At 49.7% G+C, this 22360-nt stretch overlaps 1 protein-coding gene across 1 annotated transcript in view; it reads right to left on the bottom strand.

The window, feature by feature from the left end:
• PAX2 (paired box 2) overlaps window positions 1–22360 on the bottom strand; it is a gene marked incomplete at its 5' end in the record, with an annotated part of 159516 nt that overhangs the window by 99126 nt on the left and 38030 nt on the right. Inside the window, 2 exons of the mRNA XM_060240963.1 lie at window positions 1318–1437; window positions 11859–11947. Of these exons, the coding sequence (XP_060096946.1) occupies window positions 1318–1437; window positions 11859–11947 (209 nt within the window). The remainder of the gene's footprint in view (window positions 1–1317; window positions 1438–11858; window positions 11948–22360) is intronic.

Here is a 22360-nt window from a genome sequence, read left to right as displayed (position 1 = left end):
CCAATCCAGTTCCCCGAGCATGGGGGAGAAGTGAGCGGTGTGCGCAGGCCCCGTGAGGACCTGGACTGCTGCATTCTGCACCAGCTAGAGTTTCTGGGTCAGCCTCAAGGGCAGGCCACATGGAACGAGTTACAGTAATCCAGCCTGGAGGTGACTGTTGCATGGGCTATAGTGGCTACGTTGGGTGAGACAGATGACGGCCCAGCTGCCTGACACCTCTCAGATATTACCAGGGGTCGTTTTGTAGAAAAATATGTGGTGGAGCTCATTAGCATAATTCATTAGCATATGCTACCACCCCAGCCAAAGGCAACACGATGCAAGAAAGGAGAGCCCCGCAAGCGAGGCCTGCTTGGGCTGGCTAGAGAACCAGCCAGCCCAAGCAGGCATCGCTTACCTGGAGCTCTCCTAATCCAGGGATTGTTATGCAGCTGCACCTGCTGTTCAGTGGACAAGGGAGGTGGGGTGGAAGAGGGGGAACCCTCAGAAAGATTCAGGAGCTGCACTCCTATGAGCTCCTGCTGAATCTGAGGCCTGGATATCACCATGGTGCTTGAGGGCCTTCAGGTGCCTGTAATTCTTACTTATACAACCCAGCACTTCATAGAAGGCTTCTGGTTCAAAATGCATGCATTTGGAAAGCAAATCCTCTCTCCCCACCCCCAGTGCTGCACTTTTGGTCCCCAGTCTCCATTTGCAGGCCCACTGATGCCCCCCACAGTCCCTGACAGCCAAGGGGTGCTTTTGGGATGCATGGCCCACATTAGAGGCAGCCGGTGGTTTTGAAAAAAGAAAATCCTTCCAAGAGGGGCAGGAAGGCCCCAGCCCCTCCTCCCTAACTCTTCCCCTCTGGGGGGTGGTGTATGCGTGTGTCCCAACGGAAACGATACTACAATACTACGTCTGGCTTCAAATACAACAACGGGCAAGAAGCATCTAGGATGGGTGTATCTTCCAGGGCTCCCTGCCTGCCAGCTCAGTGCTCTGCCTGCCAAGCGAGGGGAGCCTGTCCCCCCCTGCCCCCCAACAAAGAGAAGGCAGAATTTGCTCCTGGAAAGGAAGAGGCTGCTTTGCCTGCCAAACAGCTTGTCATCTCAGGCGTCCCAGCTGTGAGTTTTGCTGCCTACTCTCCTTAACTAATCTCCCACCATGCAAGGGTCTGCAAGCCTCAGTCGGTCCAGAAGCAGAGCTCTCTGGGGCAGAGGAGGAGGCAGAGGGGGGGGGGACTGGGGGCGAAGGGGGCAGAGGGGAAGAGAGAACAGAGCAGGGGACAAAAGAGACAAGAACAAGGGGGGAGGAGCCCCTCCCTCCCCCTACCTTCATCACGTTTCCTCTTCTCACCATTCGACCGAGGAATCCCCAGAATCCCGTTAATGGAGTAGGAACCCACTGGATCATTGGAGGCGCTCGAGACAGGAGGGGATGCTGTACTGGGAACTGGACAAAATGAAAAGGGAGAAAGGCCCATAAGGACAGCAGCCGCTAGACTCGAACACGAGACTCCCTAGACTTTCCTTCCTAAGAGGGACCTGCTCTTCCACGGCATGCCTGGCCTGTCCCAGCTACAGACAAGGCCCAAGCAGCTGGTGGTCCTGTCCCTGATCAGAGAGGACTCCCAAGGCAGGCAAGCCAAGACCACACAAAACCTCCCCTCCTCTTGGAGAATGCCCCAGCCAGGCCGCCCAGGCTCCTCACTTCCCTTCAGTGGGCAAAAAGGAAAGAGTGCAAGCCCCTAGCCTAGCCCCCACCCTTCTCCTCATGGGAGAGTTGCATGCATTTGTCTTAGGTGGCATTTTGGCAGCAAAGCTCAATGTACAAGTTTGTGTGAGTATGTGCAAGAGAGGGGGAGGGAGGCAGGGAAAGAGAGAGAAAAATGGAGGAAGGAGAGGATTCCAATAAGTGATTGGACAGAAGCCCTTTAAACAGCTAAAACAGACAACTGGCTGCACCTCACAGAATAGGAAATGGTACTTAAACCTGAGGGGAGCCCTGTACATTTCCTCAAACTAATGGTATAAAGATATTGAGAGTGTGGTGAGTGCCATGCCAACAGAGGGCAGAAGGACCTCTTCTTTCAGCCAGTGCATGTTCTCAAACCTTCACTGGCCAAGCTGCCAACTTCAGGTTGGGAAATTCCTGGAGATTTTGGGGACGGAGCCTGAGGAGGATGAGGTTTTGGCAAGGGAGACAACTCAGCAGAATAGAGCCACAGAGCCCCGCCCCTGGGGAACTGGCCTCTGTCACCTGTAATACTGGAAGATCTCCAGGCCCCACCTGGAGGCTGGCAACCATACCCAAAAGAGGATGTGGAGAATTTTGTGAGTGGAGCTTTCCACCATTTTTTTTAAAATTCAGATACGTATGGGTCTAATTCGGACTGGCACCGGGGTATTAGGGGAAAGGTTTCAGCCATACAGTATCCACCCCCCACCCACCCCGGCCACACCTGACCACTACTTTTTTGCTCCTGCTGGTGCAAAGAGCCCTGTGGGGCCTGGAAGCTGGGATGGGGAGAAGCTTGCACTCCATCCAGCCCAGTGGGGGACCTAGGCTGACAAGGAAACAGTGTCCTGTGTAGGTAGGCCCTCCAAGCCCCCCTACCGAGTCAAAGCAGAGGAGTCAGGGGGACTGCAACATGGAGGAAGCACTGTCAGGTGATGCCATTTCATCATGTCGCTCGACGTGCTAGAATAAAGCCACGGAGTTCACAGTGATTCCTAGAGTGACATGACATCCCATCTGGGGTTTCCCAGGAAGTGATGTAATGCTGTCATCTGATAATCATTTTTAATTTGTTTTTCTGCTGGTGGCCAGTGGGGCCAAGAGACCAGTGGGCAAATTCAGGGGAACACCTAGGTTTGCAGAGGGGGGGGGAAATAAGGGAGAGAAGTACCCCATAATATTAACAGTGCACCCACAGTCAAACCCAGACTTCAGGCAGCACCCAAAATGGAACCCTGCAGAGAAGACTCTACAGTTGCCAACGCTGACAGGAATAACAGAAGCTCTGAACTGGACCTCTCCTCTGAGTTGGTACCTACCAAAGGCCGGTGCTGTGAAGCAAAACCTCTGGTGTCCAACAGTGTCTGTGAAGGAGGGTCACTGGAGGCTGCAGCTGCCTCTGGCGCGCCCTACTCACACATTCTCATAGATTGTAGTCCAGGCAGAAAAGTCACCTTTGTCTCCAAGACCTCACTTTAATGCAGAATGTTTCCAAAGGTGTTTGTGATCTTCTCCATGGGCAGCTCTCAGCAGTTTCCAGCCTGGCTCTTGAAATCTGCACTGACTGAGTCTGTCTTTGGCCCTCCTGACCACCCATTTTATGGCCTGCTGTCAGCCAGGGCAGCACCTCCGCTCAGTGGTGAGAAATGAGAGGGAGGAAGGGAGATGCCCAGTCCCTGATTCCCAGGTAGCGGCCAAGGGGAATTTGCCCGGCCAAACTGGCCTCTTAGCCTTGGACTCTGCAAAGCCACCCAACACAGGGAGTGTCCCAGAAAGGCTCAGGGTCTCTGCTCACTTCCTCTTGCCCTTTTGCTGCCCTTCTGATTTATCAGGAGACATTTGGCAGTGGGCTGCCAACCTCCAGGTCTCGGCACGCTGGTCTCCTGGGGCACGCTGGTCTCCTGGAATTACAACTTTTGGCCAAGGCAACAGAGATTGGTTCCCAGGCGAGAATGGCAGCTTCAGAGGGTGGAACCGATAGCATCGTGCCCCACCAAGGTCCTTCCCCTTCCCAGGAATTTCTGACCTGAGTTGGCAACCCCAGACCCAGCACAACTGAAATCCTTACAGAGACACAAGAATGGAGAGGGGCAGCAGGAGGACCTCTGTGCCTCTGGTTTTGGCGGAAAATATGCTGCGCACCTGAAGTGTGCAGAGAGAGGGAGGAATGGCAGGGAACGATGGTGGAGGTAAGAAACAGTACTTGTTTTCCCAGTTGCAGAGTACTGAAGTGTACAGAGAGAGGGAAGAATGGCAGGGAATGATGGTGGGGGTAAGAAGCAGTGCCTGTTTTCCCTCTTGCAGGGTACTGAAGTGTATAGAGAGAGGGAGGAATGGCAGGAAATGATGGTGGGGGTAAGAAGCAGTGCCCGTTTTCCCACTTGCAGGGTACTGAAGTGTATAGAGAGAGGGAGGAATGGCAGGGAACGATGGTGGAGGAAAGAAGCAGTGCTTGTTTTCCCACTTGCAGGGTACTGAAGTGTACCAGAGAGAGGGAGGAATGGCAGGGAACAATGGTGGGGGTAAGAAGGCAAATTCAATTTTGGACTGTATCAACAGAAGTATATAGTGTCCAGATCATACAAAGTGATCATACAAAGATCATACAGAGTTACTCTGCTCTGATTAGATCTCACCTAGAGTATTGTGTTCAGTTTTAGGCACTACAATTTAAGAAGGATATAGACAAGCTGGAAGGAGCCCTGTGGCACAGAGTGGTAAAGCTGCAGTACTGCAGTCCAAGCTCTCTGCTCACAACCTGAGTTTGATCCCAGCAGAAGCTGGATTCAGGTATCCGGCTCAAGGTTGACACAGCCTTCCATCCTTCCGAGGTCAGTAAAATGTGCACCCAGCTTGCTGGGGGGAAAGTGTAGATGACTGGGGAAGGCAATGGCAAACCACCCCGTAAAAAGTCTGCCGGGAAAATGTCGTGATGCGACGTCACCCCAGAGTCAGAAATGACTGGTGCTTGCACAGGGGACTACCTTTTTTACCTAGACAAGCTGGAACGTGTCCAGAGCAGGGCGAAGAAGATGGTGAGGGGTCTGGAGACCAAGTCCTATGAGGAAAGGCTGAAGGAAATGGGTATGTTTAGCCTGGAGAGGAGATGACTGAGAGGTGATGCGATCACCATCTTCAAGTACTTGAAGGCTGTCATATAGAGGATGGTGTGGAATTGTTTTCTTTTGCCCCAGAAGGTCACACCAGAACCAATGGGCTGAAATTAAATTTAAAAAGTTTCCAGCTAAACATAAGGAAGCACCCAACAGAGTGGTTCCTCAGTGGAACAGGCTTCCTGGCTGTGGGGGGAGCTCTCCTTCCTTGGAGGTTTTAAGCAGAGGCTGGATGGCCATCTGACAGCAATGAAGATCCTGTGAATTGGGCAGATCATGAGAAGGAAGGGCTGCACCAGTGCTTCGTTCTTGTGGCCCTTTTGACACTTTGGGGTCAGTCAGCCATTTTTCTCCAGGCCAGTTTGGCAAAGGATCCTGGAGGTTTTTGCCATCTTCTGAGTATAGACTAGGGGTCACTGGGGATGTATGTGTGTGGGAGAGATATTTGTGAATTTCTTGCACTGTGCAGGGCATTGGACTAGATGACCCTGGAAGTCCCCTTCAACTATATGATTCTAAGAAAAGCTTCAGCTGCCAACTTCTATCACAAGGACAAGGCATTTTTCTCCCTGGCCAGTTGGCATCCTGGGATCCTGCCTTTTCAACCATCTTCTCCTTTGGCTCAGAGCACTCTAATTAATAGCAATCCAAAGCCCCCTGAACCTCCATGTAATACTCTCAGTGGGGGCCAGATGGGCCGCATCATGATGGGTCTGCACGGTGTAAAAGCTAACTGATGCTCTCTCGCATGCTTTGCAGGAGACATCAACAGAGCTATTTTAAGGATGTGATTCCCAGACCCCTTTTTCTAACATGGATACCAGCTGGACAGGCCTTTTCCATCCTACAATTGTGGTCAATTCCGCACTAGACCTTTAATCCTGGTTCAGCTCTGTCCTCAGACTGACATTCTACACTTGAATCACGGAATCACAGAAACCAACTCAATGAGTTTATGGTTCTTTTATTCTAATGTAGAAAATCAATTTGGGGACAGGGCTGAACCAGGATAGAAGGTCTAGTACAGAACTGGCCACACAGTGTGTCCTCTCAGGTGGCCTGGCACCTGTAGCAAGGCATCATCTTTCAAGACTGTCGACTGATATACAAATAACTGATTAGCTTTTCAGCTTACAGCTGTCAACCAGACCACTGCAAAATATCAACAGTTATACCAGTGAAGGTGCCCATGGTGGAAAGGGACAGTGTGAGATAACTTAAGGATTTAAGAAATCAAGCTACTGCGTAACTATAAATAATAGTTAAAATAGTAAAAAGTCCAGTACCACCTTTGAGACTAACAAATTTTATTGTAGCAGAAGCTTTTGAGAAACACAGCTCTCTTCATCAGATGAACAGAGGGTATGTCACAGCTGTCCAGAGATCTATAGGTGGTATGTTCTCATGTGCCAACAATGCCCCTCTGCTCTCTACATAGGATAAACCATAAGAACATAAGAGAAGCCATGTTGGATCAGGCCAGTGGCCCATCCAGTCCAACACTCTGCGTCACACAGTGGCCAAAAAAAAGGAGGTTCACAAGTGGGGCTAGAAGCCCTTCCACTTTGCCTCTCCCCCGCAGCACCAAGAATACAGAGCATCACTGCCCCAGACAGTTCCAATAATATGCTGTGGCTAATAGCCACTGATGGACCTCTGCTCCATATGCTTATTCATTCCCTTCTTGAAGCTATCTATGCTTGTAGCCGTCGCCACCTCCTGTAGCAGTGAATTCCACATGTTAATCACCCTTTGGGTGAAGAAGTACTTCCTTATATCTGTTTTAACCCTACTGCTCAGCAATTTCATTGAATGCCCACGAGTTCTTGTATTGTGTGAACTCCTCTATATGACAGCCCTTCAAGTACTTGAAGATGGTGATCATATCACCTCTCAGCTGCCTCCTCTCCTTAAAAGTGGTTGTGCTGGTCTTTTGGGGCAACTCCCTATTTATACAACTGGTGAAATCAATAACTTTATGGTCACTGCTCCCAAGCAGTGCAATCACTTTTACATCTCTCACCAGGTCTTGGGCATTACTTAGGACCAAATCCAGGATCACCCCACCCCAGGTAGGTTCTGTGACCATCTGCTCCATAGCACAATTGAGAGCGTCTAGAAACTCAATCTCTTTCTCTCGACCAGAACACATATTGACGCAAACAATCTGCGGGTAGTTAAAATCACTTATTGTGACACAGTTTTTACGTTTAGCCACTATCTTTAATCCTTCCATCATATTATAATCGTCCTCTATATTTTGATTTGGTGGGCGATAACAAACTCCCATAGTTAAATTTCCTTTGGGGCCCTCTATTTCGACCCAAAGCATTTCTAGAAGGGTATCTAATTCTCTGACCTCACTGGACTTCTATGCATCTTACTGGATCTTACATCTTACTGGACTTCTATGCATCTAACTTTTATGCAAAAGAATAAATGGAAACAAATCTGACATGAAAATTGGCAATATCCAGAAACCAGTAGGAGAACACTTCAGTCTACCAAGACATTCCATCAAAGACATAAGGGTCATCATAGTTCAACAGAAACATTTCAAAAACAAAATCCAATGGGAAGCTGCTAAATTGGAGTTCATATGCAAATATGACTCAGTCAGAATTTAGGGGGACTTTGGGTGGTTTCTCATTACCAGAAGTACCTGCCTTTCCCTTCCAGGTATTCCATTCAGATTCATCAGTTGAAGGAAGCCTGGATGGCGCATTCTACCTTTTCTATGACTTTTGCAACTGTGTTGCATCTACGTGACCCTCACTCCCTGCATCCACTCCCCCACCCTCCCCTGACCACCTCTATATCTCTGGCCAGTTTCTACATACCCTTCACGCATCCAACGACGAGAGCTGTGTTTCTCAAAAGCTTATGCTACAATAAAACATGTTATTCTCAAAGGTGCTACTGGCCTCTTTACTATTCTGCAGCAACAGACTAATATGGCTCACTCCTCTGGATCTTTGAAAGAACAGGCACTTCTTCAAATATAAGACCTGTGACCTCTCTGCTGCTCTGAGTCACGACAAGGTGGCTATAAGAATAGACAAGCTCAAATTCTATCAGTCAGGGGGCCTGCTTTGGAAAGGCTCATTGCTTTGAACCGAGCACATTTGACTGTGGGCTTTTTTTTATGTAAGAAGGAAAACTATAATTTCAGCCAGAAAAGAAAGCCATCTTTCCCATACAAATGAGAAGAAAAAGTTATCAAAACATTAAAAAAAAATAGAAATGGGAGTAGAAGTTGGGGGCTAATATGTCTCTGGTAGGGCTGTCACCACCAAGTGGGGCTGGCACTAGGGCTTTTTGTGTAGCAGGACCTCCTTTGCCTCTTAGGCCACACCCCCCTGATGCAGCCAGTCCTCCTGGAGCTTACAGCAGGCCCTGCGCTAAGAGCCCTGTAAGCTCTTGGAGGATTGGCTACATCAGGGGTGTGTGGCCTATCATGCAAAGGAGTTCCTGGGACACAAAAAGCCTTGGGGGCTGGAGTTCTCCTGGAATCATAAGTGCTTGCCAGACTGCACAGAGCAGCTCCCCTGGAGGAAAAAGGCAGTTTAAGAGCGTGGACTCTGTGGCAGGAGAAACAGGATGCCCTAGAATGATATCAGAACCCCACCTAGCTCTCTTTCCTCCCCAAACAGCACCTTTTCCAGATAGCAATGCTCAAATCTCCAGAAATTTGCCAGGCTGAAGTTGGCTACCCTATATGTCTCCAGATGATCAGTTCTCCTAGGGGAAATGGCAGTTTTGGAGGGTGATCTCCACAACATTATACTCGATGGAGGTCCTTCCCCTCTCCAAGCCCTGCCCTCTTACAGGCTCCACCCACAGATCTTCAGGTGTTTCTCAAGCCAGATCTGTCAGCCTTGGAGACTGCTGCTTCATTATGCAAGAACTACAAGGGGCGGGAGTGTGGATAAACTGTACTTGTTGCAGTGTTCCAGCCACAACTGGTTTTCCCTAGGAATTGTTTGGGTCCCCCACCCAACCCTGAAGCCCCAGCTAGCGTTTGGGCATCTGCGATGGCAACCGCAGAGAGACAAGCAGAGAAACTAAACCAGTCATGCAAAAGCCTCCAAAGGAAAGTTCGAGTGCACACAAGGGCAGGCCCGTAGTCATGGGGGGCAGGGGGAATAGGCCCCTCCACCCAATCCCCCCTTCCAGCTATATGGCCCCTCCATTGCTCGCCCCCTCACCCCGCCACTCTCGCGGCCCCACTCTCTCTGCCGCCGCTGCTTTGGCAGCCCTGATCTTCCCACCACTCTGTTAACCCCTCCCTCCCACCCACCCGGTAAAGTGCCAGCTCGGGGCTCTTTCAAAGAGCTCCCCGCCAGCTGCCGACCAGCGGGAAAAGCAGCGCTGAGGCCAGCGGCTTCTCTGTCGACTTTCCAGCACTCTCAGCATGTTCAGCGCTGGAGTGCCGGCAACGGGAAGCCCCAGCACTGAACATGCTGAGAGTGCCAGAAAGCCAACGGAGAAGCCGCTGGCCTCAGCGTCACTTTTCCTGCTGGTCGGCGGCTGGGGGGGGGGCTCTTTGAAAGAGCCCGGAGTCGAGAGTCGGCACTTTACCAGGTGTGTGAGTGAGAGGGAGGGAGGGGGAGGTGCTGTGGAGGAGGGTGGGGACCTCCTTGAAAGAGCCCTGGGAGCTGGCGCTTTACCAGGTGGGTGGGAGGGAGAAAGAGAGGGAGGGGGAGGGCTGATGGAGTAGTGGGGAGATTGGGGGTCGCCAAAGCAACAGCAGCAGAGAGAGTGGGGGCTGCCAGAGCGGGGGGCCCCTTCACCTAAATTTTTCCCCTGGGCCCCCCCACCAAAAATTTTCTGGCCACGGCCCTGCATAAGGGGCCAGAAGGGAAAGACATCAATAATTATAGACAAAGATACATGTGTTTATTACAGGAACATGTAAAAACCTTGTAGGGGCCCAAATAAAGCCTCATGAAACCATCAAAGTGACAAATGCACATGAAAAGAACCATATATGACCTGATGTGTTTCGGCCTGCAGAGGCCTTCTTCAGAGGTCAAATGGGACAAATTTCAACATACAACCAAGTCTCTGACTGATTTCCCACTGGGCTTGTTCTGGTCTCTGAGCCCTTTTCCCCTTGACGCTTCTGTCCACTTTTGCACAAGCTGCGACTTGCCCTGCCTCTTTCCCACGGCAAGCAGAAATTGGTTTTCAGAGGTGGGAAAGAGGCAGGGCAAGTCGCAGCCCCGGGGAAGCTTGTGTGAAATTGGACAGAAGTGCCAGGGGGGAAAGGGCTCCAAGGCCGGAACAAGCTCAGTGAGAAATCGGTCTCTGTTAACACTTGTAAGACAATATGGGTCTTACTAAAAGACCCAAAATGGAATGCTGTTTGGAGAGATTCAAAAAACATATAACTTTTCATTATCTATAACTTTTTTTTTAACCTTTTGGCCCCCTGCTAGCACTCCAGACTTCCTTTGGAGGTGTCCACTGCACTGTGGCATCCTGGGAGGTTAGGAGACCTCCCCACCCCCACCCCGGGTTCTTCATTTTACATTCTGTTATTGAGGAGGAGAGGGGCCAGAGGACAGCTCATCACACCAAGGCTTCAAACACAGGAGTGGGAAGGAAAGGGCACCAGGTTGCCAACCTCCAGGTGGGCCTGGAGACCTCCTGGAATTATAATTGATCCTCTGGAGAAAATGGCAGCTTTGGGCTGTGGAGGGTCTGTGCCCTTGCGTTGGACTGAGCTCCCTCCCCCAAACTCTGCCCCCCCCAGACCTCCAGGGAATCAACTGGATGAGCCAAGAGGGGACGGACCTTCACAGGAAGGGGCCACCCAGCCAAGGAGACAGGGAGCGACTGGATCTGCCCTTGCCCATCACCTCTGGAGGAAGGAGTGATCTCCCCCCCCCCCCCCGCCCTAGTGGCCTAGATAGAACGTGCTTCCAGTCCAGGAATCCTTGGGAAACCTACCCAAAGCGGCAGTGGAGCACTACAGGGCTTCAGAGCAGTCCCAGGGGTCTTCTCTCTCTTTGGGTTCTGGGGAGCTCACCCCCCCCCCCTTAACATAAAGGGATGCTTTATGGTAAGAAGGTAGCAGACAGACCCCTCCTTTTCTTCACATGGTAAAAGGTAAAGGTAGTCCCCTGTGCAAGCACCAGTCATTTTTTGACTCTGGGGTGACGTTGCTTTCACAATGTTTTCACGGCAGACTCTTTACAGGGTGGTTTGCCATTGCCTTCCCCAGTCATCTACACTTTCCCTCCAGCAAGCTGGGGACTCATTTTACTGACCTCGAAAGGATGGAAGGCTGAGTCAACCTGGAGTGGAACGCTGAACCAGCTTCTGCTGGGATCGAACTCAGGTCGTGAGCAGAGGGCTCCAACTGCAGTACTGCAGCTTTACCACTCTGCACAGGGGGGGGGGGGAGATTAATGTCTTTATGACACAGGTCCCTGATCTGTCTTGGGAGGGGGGAGTCTGGGGGGAGGGGAGCACAAGCACAAAGAGGTGACCCCCAGAGGCCCCTTTTCCTCCAGGGGGGACTGAGGATCTTGCCCTCAGGAGATCAGATGGAATTTGGGGAGAGCTCCAGGCCCCAGCTGGAGATTGGCAAATCAGACCTCAGACTGGGATTACCCCTCCTCTAGGGCTAAGAATCCTCTGGGGCTGGGGCAGCAGAATCAAATTAGACTCTTTCTGTATGTCACACATTTTACAAACGGATATCCATTCTAGCAATTCTTGTTGGTAAAACCTATTTGTGATATTCTCCTGGTTTGCCTGAGTTGTGGGAACCTCCCGTCATCCCCTTCACTCACCAGGGCTTTGCACCTGCCTAGGCGATGATAAGGTTGAGACTGACCCCCAACCACTCGCCCCTCAAGGTGGGAAGAGTAAGGCTGCCCCTCCAACCAGGTGCTGTGGACAGACACAGGAGAGCTTCCCCTTCCTCCTCTCGCACCTCAGCCTGCTGTTCCTGGGCTTGGCTGCGCACATCAGACCCCCCCACCCACCTCCACCTCTCAGGTTTCCTCTTACCTATAGTGTGTCCGGGTGCCGCCGAGACTCCGGTTCCGCTCCCATCTGGGGTTGGGTGGAAGGGCTGCTGAACTTTGGTTCGGATGATCCTGTCGAGGCAGAAACAAGCAGGCCTGGTTAGTTGGTGGGACCAACCCCGCTGTCCAGAGGGGGGGACCAGGCTGGCATCTGGGGAGGGGGAAGGAGCAAGGTGAGCCTGCTGCGGGGGGGGGGGGAGGGATCTACAGGCATCCCAGCTATGCCGTTGACTCAATAATCTCTCACAAGCCTCTCTGAAGCCTCCCAGGCTTGGAAGCTGGACTTGGTGGCTCTAGAGGGAGGAAGCCTTTCCTCACTGCAGCCGCCTCCTTCTCCCCACAAACCCCTCAGTACGTGGCACAGTTTGGCCAAGCTCACCAGAGGCCCTTCTTCCCTCGGGTCCCAGCCTGCCCACTCCCCAGCTGGCCTTGGAAGACAGCCAAGGTGAGGGGGGGCAAGATTGGCCTGGGGGTGACCAGTGGTTTCAGCAAAATGTCAAAACTGAGCGGCCACCTGATGAGAGCCAGGCGGGACTGGCTGGGCTCTCTCTCTCAGAGTCACTGATGTGCTACTGCCCTGGTGGGTGCTGCTCTCATGGTTCACATTGGACGTGTTCACACACACTAAGTAACACACACTTTGCAACTGGATTTTTATTGTGGAAGACTAGGAAAATCAGAGTGTGCATCATGAGGTAAGCCAAAAAGGGCAGATCCCCATCTCTTCCCATCCTGGGCAGGGGAAGGGGGCTGGAGGGGGCAATGACAGTGACTCCGGCTGAAATTTTGAAAGCCATTTTGATTCCATTTCTCACTTGTCAGGCTCAAACTTGCAAATGTTTATTTCAGAACCATTTCCCCCTTTCCTTGTGCCAAATTCTCTGTCATGTTATTTTTGCATTGATTGTGTAGAATTAATACATAACACGTAAATGGCATAAGACAGTCTTAAATCTCCCAAAGAATAATAAACAGCAATGAACAGAGACGCAAACAACACACAAAAGCAAACGAACAAACAAGCAAAAGTCCAAAATGGCCCTGGCTTCCTTTGGCTGCAACCTGACATTCAAACTTTCCAAGCAGCAGGAGAAGTGTCCTTCTAAGCAGGGCTTTTCTTGAGCGGGAACACACAGGAATGCAGGGGTTGTGGCCTGTATGCAAAGTCCTCCTGGGCTTTTTCTACAAAAAAAGGCTCTGTGAAACAATGAGGACATCAGGGGAGTGGTCTAATATGCAAATGAGCTCCTACTGGGCTTTGTCTACAAAAAACTCTGTGTGAAACAATGGGGACATCAGGGTGTGTGGCCTAATATGCAAATGAATTCCCACTGTGCTTTTTCTACAAAAAAAAGCCCTGCTTCTAAGTAAGTCCATTCAGAAACCTGACTGTGGAAGAGGCTGTGGACACACACAAACCTTCCCTGACGCAAAGCACCTTTGGGGTTCACCCCCACCAGCTCCCTCCCTGCCCTGCTTTAGAGAGGTGGGTAGTCCAGTCCTCTGCCAGCACATCTCTCAAGTTGCCAGCGGGCACTGGATCCCACAGAGCATTCTGGAAACCAATTGGATCCATCAGTCTAATCAGCTTGCTGCCTGAGTATCGAGGGGTTGGGGCACTTTGGGGCAAAGGGCCCAGATCATGGCACTGCATCAATGGCATCTAAGTCCACATTTATCCCCATCACAAAGATCAAACCGAGGCCTGTTCTCAACAACATCAACATTATTTACAGCAGAATAGGCTAAAATAGCCAGGCAGAATGTTTCACGCTGTCATCCTTCCCCGTCTTCAATGATCAGAAATCCAAAAGGGCAACAAAAACCAAACATTTGGGGAGGGGGGAGTGCAAATCCCCTCCTTGTATCTTCCTAAAATATTCTTATGCAGCGCAGAAACCGGACTACAGTCCTGAGCACTTCTTCCGTGAAGGACCAGGGCAAATGTGACATCCAGCCACCACTCACGACGTCTCCCCATGAACTTCTACCCTGGCGGTGGGAGGGGGAGTAGCAGAGGTACTTTGCCAGGACATCCCTGTGGTGCTGATTTAAGTGGCAGTGGCCAACCCAGTCCAGGCAGAGCCCAGCGATCTCACAACTGGTCTATAGACTTCAGCAGGCCCATTAATAATAATACACCAACTCTATGAAGTTATTTTGTGGCACAGAAAGTGAATCTGGCATGTGTGACTGAGACCTGGGCGAGAGAGGGCTAGATGGTCACTTTGAAAGAACCCCCCCCCCCCACTCAGGTTTCTCAGTCCTTAATCAGGACTGAGGGGGGTGCTTTGTGATGCTCATCCAGGAGCCTTTCTCCTTCAGGCCACTCCCTGCACCAAAGAGCACCTGCATTGATTGTGCCGGTCTGGCCTGGGGCTCTGAAGTGGGTTCAGATATCTGGCTGGTGTAGAGACCGCCTAGCACACCTGCAGATAGATGCCCTGCTGAGCCTGTTGGGGGTGGTTGCAGGCTGGGTCTTGGAGTCTCCCAGACTCTGATTTCTTGGAGACTTCAGTGCCTCCTCAAAGGCTACGGACCTGGCAGCGCTGGGACTCTCTCAGTTTGTATCAGGCCCCACACTTCAAGCAGGCCACACTCTCGGTTTGATCTTTGTGATGGGGATAAATGTGGACTTAGATGCCATTGATGCAGTGCCATGATCTGGGCCCTTTGCCCCGAAGTGCCCCAACCCCTCCCTAAGGCAGCAAGCTGATTAGACTGATGGATCCAATTGGTTTCCAGAATGCTCTGTGGGATCCAGTGCCCGCTGGCAACTTGAGAGATGTGCTGATAGAGAACCCACCTCTCTAAAGCCATCAATGAAATCACTCCCCAATGCCCTCTTTGCTCCTCTACCAAACTAACTCTGTGGAGCTATGAAGATGAAACGAGAGCTGAGATGGCGAGAGCTAGTTTGGCAGCAGACTGCTGAGGAAGTGATAAGAATGTCTTATAGAACATTTATGAAATCCTATGAGGTGGCAGTGAAAGCCACAAAGAAGGATTTCCATGTGGCCTCCATTGCATCCGTTAGGTCCTGCCCAGATCAATTATCTAGAATAATTAGATCATTAACTTCCCTTCCTCAGAGAATGCAAAAAGCTAGTCATTTGGCAATCAGCACTGAGGCCTCTGCGAGTCATTTGGTGAATAAGGTCTTGTCATTCTACCAGGAACTCCTGCCCACTATTGATACAGGATGGGAACTGAAGGCCCCATGGCTGTCTTCAGGTCCAGTCAATGATAACCATTTCAGCTGACTCTCTCAGGATGAGGCTGACAGGATCCTGAGTGCTATGAAGCCCCATCCTCGCTTCCAGTTGAACATGAACATATGAAGCTGCCTTCTACTGAATCAGACCCTTGGTCCATCAAAGTCAGTATTGTCTTCTCAGACTGGCAGCGGCTCTCCAGGGTCTCAAGCTGAGGTTTTTCACACCTATTTGCCTGGACCCTTTTTTGGAGATGCCAGGGACTGAACCTGGGACCTTCTGCTTCCCAAGCAGATGCTCTACCACTGAGCCACCGTCCCTCCCCTGTTGTGGTTGGTCAAGGCCAGAGGTGATGAGATACAGGCTCCCCTGTAAACTCCAGTCAACAGTGGAATCAGCATCTAGAAATGGAGCAGGAGGTTTAGTCTGGGAGGAAGCGGTTGGTACTTCTCAGCTGAGCCTATGTATGTACCCACGCAACTGGCCATTGGACATCTCCAGACCTGTCCATCAGCATTCCAGGTGGTGCATGAGGCAGGTCCAACTCCTGTGACTCCTGCAAATACATATTTTATTGCCATCTTGGACTGCATATTGTTTTATTATTGATGCTTAATATTTTAATGCTGCTTTACTTGTACTATTTATTGTATTTTTTTTCCTGATGTAAGCAGCCCTGAACCCTGTTCATAGGGAAGGGCAGCCAATAAGCTGAATTGCATAAATAAATAGGAACACATGGCAATCTAGTTTCATAGCTCAGGGCATACGCAGTCTGCTGTGAATATAATAAGCCAAAGCAAAATAAAACACCTTTTCTTTGTTCAGTCCTGGTCTCTTGCAAGGTCCAAGCTGGGATGCTGCAATGACGACCCTTACGAAACTCATTCCAGCTGGATCCCACCCTGAGGCAAAGAGGAACATGTTGAGTGACAGGAGTCGGCCTCCTACAGCCCTGTTCAGTGGACGTGCACAGCCGGTACCCTTCACTGTGCTTGTTCATCGGCCTTGGAGACAGAATGATGCTGGCTCAAATGAGGCTGCAGTTGGGAAACTCTTCTCCCAAGAGGAATGCATTACCTTTGTCTGAATCAATAGTATTTGGTATCCCATATGTTGCCAGTCAGGGCAATAGAAACAGTCAAGCCATTCTGAATAAGACTCCATCCACAACAGTTTAAAAGTATTTATCCTCAAAAGGCCCAGCAAAGCCAATGCACGGGTAAGATCAGGGATTCTTAAAATCTGTTTGTGTTTATAAGCTTTATAGTGGGTAGCTTGAGTGGTGCCTCCACAGCACTTTCTATGTTGTTGTCCACTTCTAGCCATCTCACATGGCTTCTGGCTAATTCTTTCAACCACAACATTCAGGGGAGTGCTCTGTGTGGCATTGACAGTGTTGACTGGTGTCTCTGGGATTCTCTCCATGAGCAAATGGAGCTGCCCTTGAAGATAATCCAAAGCTTCGGCCGGTGCAAAAGACAGCAGCCAGTCTGGATCTTTACTGGTCTGGGCTCAGTTTCTCTCCATTTGAAGCCACTGTCCACAAGTTAAAAGGCATGAGGTGCATCAGTGCCCCAGGCTCCATGCCACTGAGGACAACTTCAGCTTTTAGGACATCATGGATCCATCTATCTCATGCTGCACAGCCAGAGAATCAGAAGCTACTCAGGATTGTGACAAGGATGAGAGAATCAGAAGGTCCTCCTCCTCATTCCATTGTTCCGGTGAGGCCACTGCCACCGAGTGTCTTTCTCCGCATGCGAGGGAGGGGTTCTGCTTTGTGGGTCTGTCTTTCAAGACGTTATTTTAAACAGCTCAGCCATCCTAGGAAGCTTCAAAGATCTTGTCTGCCTCTTGGTGTCAGGGCACTTGGGGGGTCAGCCTTCGCTTGACCTCATTTGGGCAGCTGCCAGATGTGTCGGTCAGCTTGCCCAGAAATTGCTACCGGAAACATAGTGACATTTCTTTTGTACAACTTTTCTGACCGGCTCCGTCTTTCAAGAAGAAGATGATGATGATATTGGATTTATATCCCACCCTCCACTCCGAATCCCAGAGTCTCAAAGCAGCTCACAATCTCCTTTACCTTCCTCCCCAACAACAGACACCTTGTGAGGTGGGTGGGGCTGAGAGGGCTCTCACAGCAGCTGCCCTTTTGAGGACAACCTCTGCCAGAGCTCTGGCTGACCCAAGGCCATTCCAGCAGTGCAAGTGGAGGAGTGGGGACTCAAACCCGGTTCTCCCAGATAACAGTCCACACACTTAACCACTACACCAACTGGCCCATACTAATTCACAACTAATATTTCCACCAAGCATGCAGCAGTTCCAAAGATTCCACAAACCATCTTTCCATAAACTGCTGGGGAATTACCAAAATTCTAGATTGCAGGCTCTTGACATGGAAAGTGATGTATAAATCACAGTCAGAAAACCTGTCTCTCTGGTGACAGTAATATAGATCCATAGAGTTGAAAGGGACCTCCAGGTCATTTAGTCCACCTCCCCATGCACAATGCAGGAAATTCACAAATACCTCCCACCCACACACCCGGTGACAACCTCATCTGTGCCCTGAAGGTGGCACAACAACAACAACAGTTGTTTTTGTTGTTGTTTTTAAAAACCCTCCAGGATCCCTGGCAAAACTGGTTTGCAGAAAAATTGCTGCCTGACCCCAGAGTGGCCAACAACATTTCCCTGTGCATGTAAGAAAGGACCACAAGAATTAAGCACTGATGCAACCCTTCCTGTTCTCTTTCTCACGATGTGCTGAAGTTCACAGAATCAGCATTGCTGTCAGATGGCCATCATCAAGCCTCTGTTTAAAAACCTCCAAGGAAGGAGGGCCCACCACCTCCCAAGGAGGAAGCCTGTTCCACTGAAGAACTGTTCTCACTATCAGGAAGTTCTTTCCAATGTTTAGCTGGAAACTCTTTTGATTTAATTTCAACCCGTTGGTTCTAGTCTGACCTTCTGCGGCAACAGAAAATAACTCTGCACCATCCTCTATAGGACAGCCCTTTAAGTAGCTAAAGATGCAGAAGACTGCAGATTTATACCCCACCCTCAGAGACTCAGAGCGGCTTACAATCTCCTATATCTTCTCCCCCCACAACAGACACCCTGTGAGGTGGGTGGGGCTGAGAGAGTTCTCACAGCAGCTGCCCTTTCAAGGACAACTCCTGTGATAGCTGTGGCCAACCCAAGGCCATTCCAGAAGCTGTAAGTGGAGAAGTGAGGAATCAAACCTGGTTCTCCCAGATAAGAGTCCACACACTTAACCACTACACCAAACTGGCTCTCTTCCTCCCCCACAACAGACACCCTGTGAGGTGAGTGGGGCTGAGAGAGCTCTCCCAGCAGCTGCCCTTTCAAGGACAACTCCTGTGATAGCTGTGGCCAACCCAAGGCCATTCCAGAAGCTGTAAGTGGAGAAGTGGGGAATCAAACCTGGTTCTCCCAGATAAGAGTCCACACACTTAACCACTATACCAAACTGGCTCTCTAAAATGATAATCAGATCACCTCTGAGTTGTCTCCTCTCCAGGCTAAACATACCCAGCTCCTTCAGCCTTTCCTCGTAGGACTGGTCTCCAGTATAGTACTGGGGACAGTCTATCCCCGCACTGCACCATGCTGGCATTTCTAAAAGAACACAGTGGTGGTAATCTTGTGTTGCAGTGAAAAGTCAGCAGCAGCCAAATCAGAAAATATTCTAATAAGGGGACTTCAGCTATCCTCACACCTGACTGGACAAACTGACAACATTCCTATGTGTGAGAAATAGCAGCTCTTGGGCAGGGGATTGACAAGCAAGAATTTGGTCCTCAGTTTAATCGGAAGAGAGGCTGGAATAAGAACATAAGAGAAGCCCTGTTGGATCAGGCCAACAGCCCGTCCAGTCCAACACTCTGGGTCACATAAGAACATAAGAGAAGCCCTGTTGGATCAGGCCAACAGCCCGTCCAGTCGAACACTCTGGGTCACATAAGAACATAAGAGAAGCCCTGTTGGATCAGGCCAACAGCCTGTCCAGTCCAACACTCTGGGTCACATAAGAACATAAGAGAAACCATGTTGGATCAGGCCAACAGCCCGTCCAGTCGAACACTCTGGGTCACATAAGAACATAAGAGAAGCCATGTTGGATCAGGCCAATGGCCCATCCAGTCCAACACTCTGTGTCACATAAGAACATAAGAGAAGTAATGTCATGCCAACTACTGTTGTAATTAGTTTTTTAATGGTTAACATCGTATGTATCCACTTCCTCACTATATATTGGTATATGTTATGCATCTGCTGATGTACTACCACCTTTGTACCTTGAACTTTATACCAATAAAGCTTTTCTATTAAAAATAAATAAATAAGAGAAGCCATGTTGGATCAGGCCAACAGCCCGTCCAGTCCAACACTCCGGGTCACATAAGAACATAAGAGAAGCCATGTTGGATCAGGCCAGTGGCCCCTCCAGTCCAACACTCTGTGTCACATAAGAACATAAGAGAAGCCATGTTGGATCAGGCCAGTGGCCCATCCAGTCCAACACTCCGGGTCACATAAGAACATAAGAGAAGCCATGTTGGATCAGGCCAGTAGCCCATCCAGTCCAACACTCTGTGTCACATAAGAACATAAGAGAAGCCCTGTTGGATCAGGCCAATGGCCCATCCAGTCCAACACTCCGGGTCACATAAGAACATAAGAGAAGCCATGTTGGATCAGGCCAGTGGCCCCTCCAGTCCAACACTCTGTGTCACATAAGAACATAAGAGAAGCCATGTTGGATCAGGCCAACAGCCTGTCCAGTCCAACACTCTGGGTCACACAGGGGCTAAAAAACCCAAATTTGGCGCAAGGCCCATACCTGGCTGTTTGCTAGGGTTGCCAAATCTGCGTTGGGAAACTTCTGGAGATTTGTGGTAGGGGAGGAGCCTGGGAAGGGCAGGGTTTGTGGAGGAGCAAGAGCATCCACCCTCTGAAGCGGCCATTTCCTCCAGAGGAAGTGGTCTCGGTTTTCCAGAGATCGGCTGTAATTCTGGGAGATCTCCAGACCCCACCTGTCAGGAACAAGTCCCTGACAAGGTCCATTTGATGGCTGCTGTTTTCTGATTAACATTTGCATTGCTGATATTATTCCCCTGGTATTATTATCCTTGCCTATTAACAAGTTTGTTTTAAATGTAACCCAGTTGAGATTCCATAGGATACTAACTTTATAGGGTTGCCACTGAAATTTTATTTTTCATTTCCCTGACATTCCCCGACCAATATTTGTCAATTTCTCTGACCACCATTTAAATATAACCACAAGTTAAAAATGAATAGGTCATGTTGCATGAATGCAAGGCTTAATAAAATGTTCCACTCTATAGCAACACAAGTCTTAACTGAAAAAAATATTTGTCAAAGTAAGAGATTTCATAGCAATTGAACATTAACTGCAGCAACATCTGTTTCGCAATTGCATCAAAAATTATACCAAAATACAAACTTCAATTCAAGTAAACTCTGAATGCTAACAAATAGGAACTTTCCAAAGCTGGGAAAATTTTACTTTCACTTTCTGGTTCCTTGCTCACCTCTCTTCCTCCTCCTCCTCCTCCCCTCGCTCTCTGGCTTGCGCTCTCTCTCTCCCCCTCCCTTTCCCTCAGATCCTTGAGGCTCTCCAATGGAGGCGCCCTACAAAGGGAAGGGGTTTTAAATAAAGTGGCCGCCCCCCCCCCCCCCCCCGTAGCTATGGGCCTGTGTTGCCCCCTCTTCTATAATAGCGGGTAACTTTTGATTATGCCCCAGTCTGGAAAGACTTGGACTGGTGTTCACTTGCCATGTAATGTTTGCTTTAAGTCTCATCATTAAACTTCTTTTGATCCCACTCAAGAAGTCTCGTGACTGAACCGGAGCAAAGCCTTATGCCAGTCTCGCAACCCTAGCATTTCACACATACAGTGAACACAACACTATCAGATTCAAGCGCAGCTGCTGTGAGAGCTCTCTCGGCCTTACAGGATGTCTGTTGTGAGGGAGTAAGATAAAGGAGATTGTGAGTCGCTCTGAGACTCTGAGATTCGGATTGAAGGGCAGAATATAAATCTAATATCTTCTTTTTCTTAACTGGGAAACTGCCCAGAAAGCCCCAGTGCCATTCATTTCATAGAATCACGAAATCAGCCTATGGCTGATTTCGCACTAGAGCTTTAATCCTGGTTTAACTCTATCCCCAAACTGACTTTCTACACTAGAATCATAGAGTCAGAGAAACCAACTTTATGACTCTATGATTCTATGGTTTTAGTGTAGAAAGTCAGTTTGGGGACAAAGTTAAATCAGGATTAAAGCTCTAGTGCGAAATCGGCCATAGAGTTGGAAGGGACCTCCAGGGTCATCTAGTCCAACCTCCTGCACAATGCAGGAACTTTACATATACCTCCCCCTAAGTTCACAGGATCAGCATTGCTATCAGATGGCCATCTAGCCTCTGTTTAAAAGCCTCCAAGGAAGGAGAGCCCACCACCTGCCCAGGAGGAAACCTGTTCCACTGAGGAACCGCTCGTCAAGAAGTTCTTTTGAGCCAGAAACTCTTTTGAGTTAAATGCAAAAACTGATTTATTTTTCCCTAATGAAAAGATTTGTTAACTGTATCTATTTGCATTTATTTCCTACCCCCCCCCCCCCGCTTTCATGAGTTGAAGGTGGCTGATGATGGATCTTCTGAAAGTTTCCCTTCCAGATAGCCCTCATTCTGCTTGGCTTCAGTTGGCCCTGTGATCCTGCCCAGTCACTCTGCAAAAGAACATACCTAGGAGGGACTAGTGGGACAGGCGCCTTCCTTCAGAGAGACCGGCTGGCAAGGAAAACCATGACAATAAAGGTTCAAATCAAACATGCAGCTGGGCTAGGAATCATCAGAATCATCCCAGGGGTGACAATATGGTGACGAGTCTTTGACCCACAAAAGAGATGTAATTCACAAAAAGGCTTTGGAGGAGCAAGAAGACTGAAAGTGAACAATAAGTTTTTTCCATTAATAAATTAAAACTTGCCACGAAGGCAACTGTGACTGTCAATGCAACAAAGGGGTCACACGCTTTACTGAAGGAAAACAAGAACTTTTTTTTTTTTAAGCAGCTGAATGAATCCTGTTCTGTGGAAAACATTGGAGAGACCTATGCTGGGCCGTGGTTTTCAGGGAGGGTGTGGCGGGCCAGGCCTGCGTCTGCTAGCTGTCCACCCCTTCCCAGTATGCTGACCTGAAGGGGCT

Source organism: Heteronotia binoei, chromosome 6 (assembly GCF_032191835.1).
Source record: "Heteronotia binoei isolate CCM8104 ecotype False Entrance Well chromosome 6, APGP_CSIRO_Hbin_v1, whole genome shotgun sequence".
Classification (NCBI taxonomy): Eukaryota; Metazoa; Chordata; class Lepidosauria; order Squamata; family Gekkonidae; genus Heteronotia; species Heteronotia binoei.
This window is presented reverse-complemented; position numbering and strand designations above follow the sequence as displayed.